Source organism: Alligator sinensis, unplaced genomic scaffold (genome assembly GCF_000455745.1).
Source record: "Alligator sinensis unplaced genomic scaffold, ASM45574v1 scaffold1745_1, whole genome shotgun sequence".
NCBI classification, from domain to species: Eukaryota; Metazoa; Chordata; order Crocodylia; family Alligatoridae; genus Alligator; species Alligator sinensis.
The window spans coordinates 126696-128862 of record NW_005843183.1 but is presented as its reverse complement, the minus strand read 5'-3'; the positions used below and the strand labels follow the sequence as shown (position 1 = coordinate 128862).

The 2167-nt window shown below is 62.1% G+C and overlaps 1 protein-coding gene across 1 annotated transcript in view; it reads right to left on the bottom strand.

The window, feature by feature from the left end:
• Nucleotides 1–1470: 1470 nt before the first annotated feature.
• NAA38 (N(alpha)-acetyltransferase 38, NatC auxiliary subunit) overlaps nt 1471–2167 on the bottom strand; it is a 1192-nt gene continuing 495 nt past the window's right edge. Inside the window, 2 exon segments of the mRNA XM_025194345.1 lie at nt 1471–1762; nt 2065–2167. The exon segment at nt 2065–2167 is cut by the window's right edge and continues 17 nt beyond it. Of these exon segments, the coding sequence (XP_025050130.1) occupies nt 1662–1762; nt 2065–2167 (204 nt within the window). The 3' untranslated portion in view covers nt 1471–1661.

Here is a 2167-nt window from a genome sequence, read left to right as displayed (position 1 = left end):
TCTCATTTGTCGTCTTTCTTTTAAACTTTTTTCTCTGGAAATCACGCAAAAAAACCCAACCAACCAATCATCGCCAAACATACGGGTTTCTTCCGCAGGACACGCCTCTCGCACGAGGGCTGAGGCCCCACCTCCTTTGCTGCATGCCACTGAGGGGGGACCGTTTCTGTTTGAGCTGCCCTTGTACATGCAGTGCTGGTGCACGCTCCCCCCTCGTGCATTGCCCACAGGCTGGCATGGCCCACAGCCCTCGTGCGAGTGTTGCATCCCCCCTCCCCTTGTGTGTTGCACGAGGACAGGGGTCTTTTTGTTTTGCACGAGTGGGGCCATCTGTGGCCCGCCTCGCATGGCGGGCTGGGTGCTGGTGCCACGCTCTCCTGGCAGGCTCTGGGGGGGGCTCCGGGCTCTCCCGCCCTCCCCACCCCCCCTTTAATTTATACGTCCCTATTTTGTACTGAATCCTCTATTTATTGGCCATGGCGCCGGGGAGGGGGTGGGGGGCGGTGCCGGCGGTTTCCTGTGTGCTGGGCCGGAAGCGCCCCCTTTTTGTATTGATTTTTGGGGTCTCGTCGTCTGTCCCCTCCTCCTCCCCATGCCCTTTTATGGTGCTGAGTCCCACCTCCCCCTCCCCCCAACTGAGGGCGACAAAGGAAGGAGGAAAAAGAAAAAAAAAAATATTTTGTAAATGTAAAAAAAAAAATACTTCCAAAAAAGACAAAAAAAAGATTAAATTAACTCAGAGACTGAAAGGGCTTGCTGGGGTGCGGGGGGGGGCTGTAGGTCAGGAGTGAGAGGCGTTGTAGGGGAGGCAGTTGCAGGTCGGGAGTGAGGGGCATGGGCAGGGCTGTGGGGGGAGCAGGGGGCTGTGGGTTGGGAGTGAGGGGTGTTGGTGGGGGGAGAGGGTTGTAGGTTGGGCGTGAGGGGTGCTGGCAGGAGTGGGGGTCATTGGGGCTGCCTTGCCTCAGTGACCAGCGGTTGGCATCTCAGGACGGACCCCAGGTGTTCGAGTGGGGGTCAGGGGTCATCTCATCTCATAGCAGTGAGAGGGGGTTGGGAGGACCTTGAGGGGAGAGGGAATTGGGGTGACAGCCCCCTCAGGAGGCCTAGCCATTACAGGGAGCTAGAGGGGTCAGTGACTTCAGGGGGGGCCATGACCTCCAAGACGAGGCTGGGGTCACAAGCCCCTGGAGGGCTGGGACAGAGGCCCCTCCTGGGGGCAAAAAGGATGGGGAGATCAGGGTCAGGTACACCAGGGGGTGCTAGGGTCAGGAGGTCACAGGTCATGGGAGGTTCATCTTGGGGAGGGGGTCCCCACGGGCAGTGAGGAAAGGGGGTGAGGACCCTCCCTGGGGTGACCCAGTGGACAGGGCCAGAGGGACCAGCTTGGGGAGGTCCCTGATGGGGGTGGGGGTCTGGTTATGTTGGGGGCCAAGAAAAAAACAGGGGTTGGGGTTGGGGGGGGGGTCAATACCATGAGGAGGTGGGGGCTGCAGGGCAGGAGTGAGGGGCACCTGTTCCAGTGCCACCCCCCCACACAGACGAGGCTGGGGCTGGCACAGTGGGTCCCATTGCCTTTATTGGCCAGGGGGAGGCTGTGTCCTAGCATGCTCTGCAGTGCCCAAGGGGGGGCCACGTCCCAGCATGCTCCGCTCTGGGTGGGGTCATGGCCTTGACGGCTCCAGCTCCACCTCGATGGACACGATGTGGTGCCCAGGCACCATGGCCAAGCCCAGCACTCGCGGCTCCGCGCCTGAGAAGGAGTCTGGGGGAGGAGCTGGGGTTAGCGCTCAAGCTGCAGCCCCGCCCCCACCTAGTAGCCTCTTCTGGAGCCCCACCCTCTGCTCCCCTCCCTAACCTCCACCCCCTCAAGGCCTGTCCCCTACGTGACCCCACCTTCTTGCTCAAGCCCCGCTCCCTCCCGAAGGCCCGCCCAATCCACCCTAAGCCCCACCCCCTGGTCCCACCCAGAACCCCGCCCTTTTCGTCCGTAAGCCCCACCCCCCCGCTCGAGCACTTCCCTCCCCTAAATCCCACCCCTCCTTGCCCAAGCCCCGCACCACGGACCCGAGGGCTTGAGGAACTCGTGGGCGGAGCCAAGGATGACATTGGCGTCGCGGTCGGTGCACAGGAAGCAGCCAACCAGCGTGCGCCCGTCCGACATGCGCAC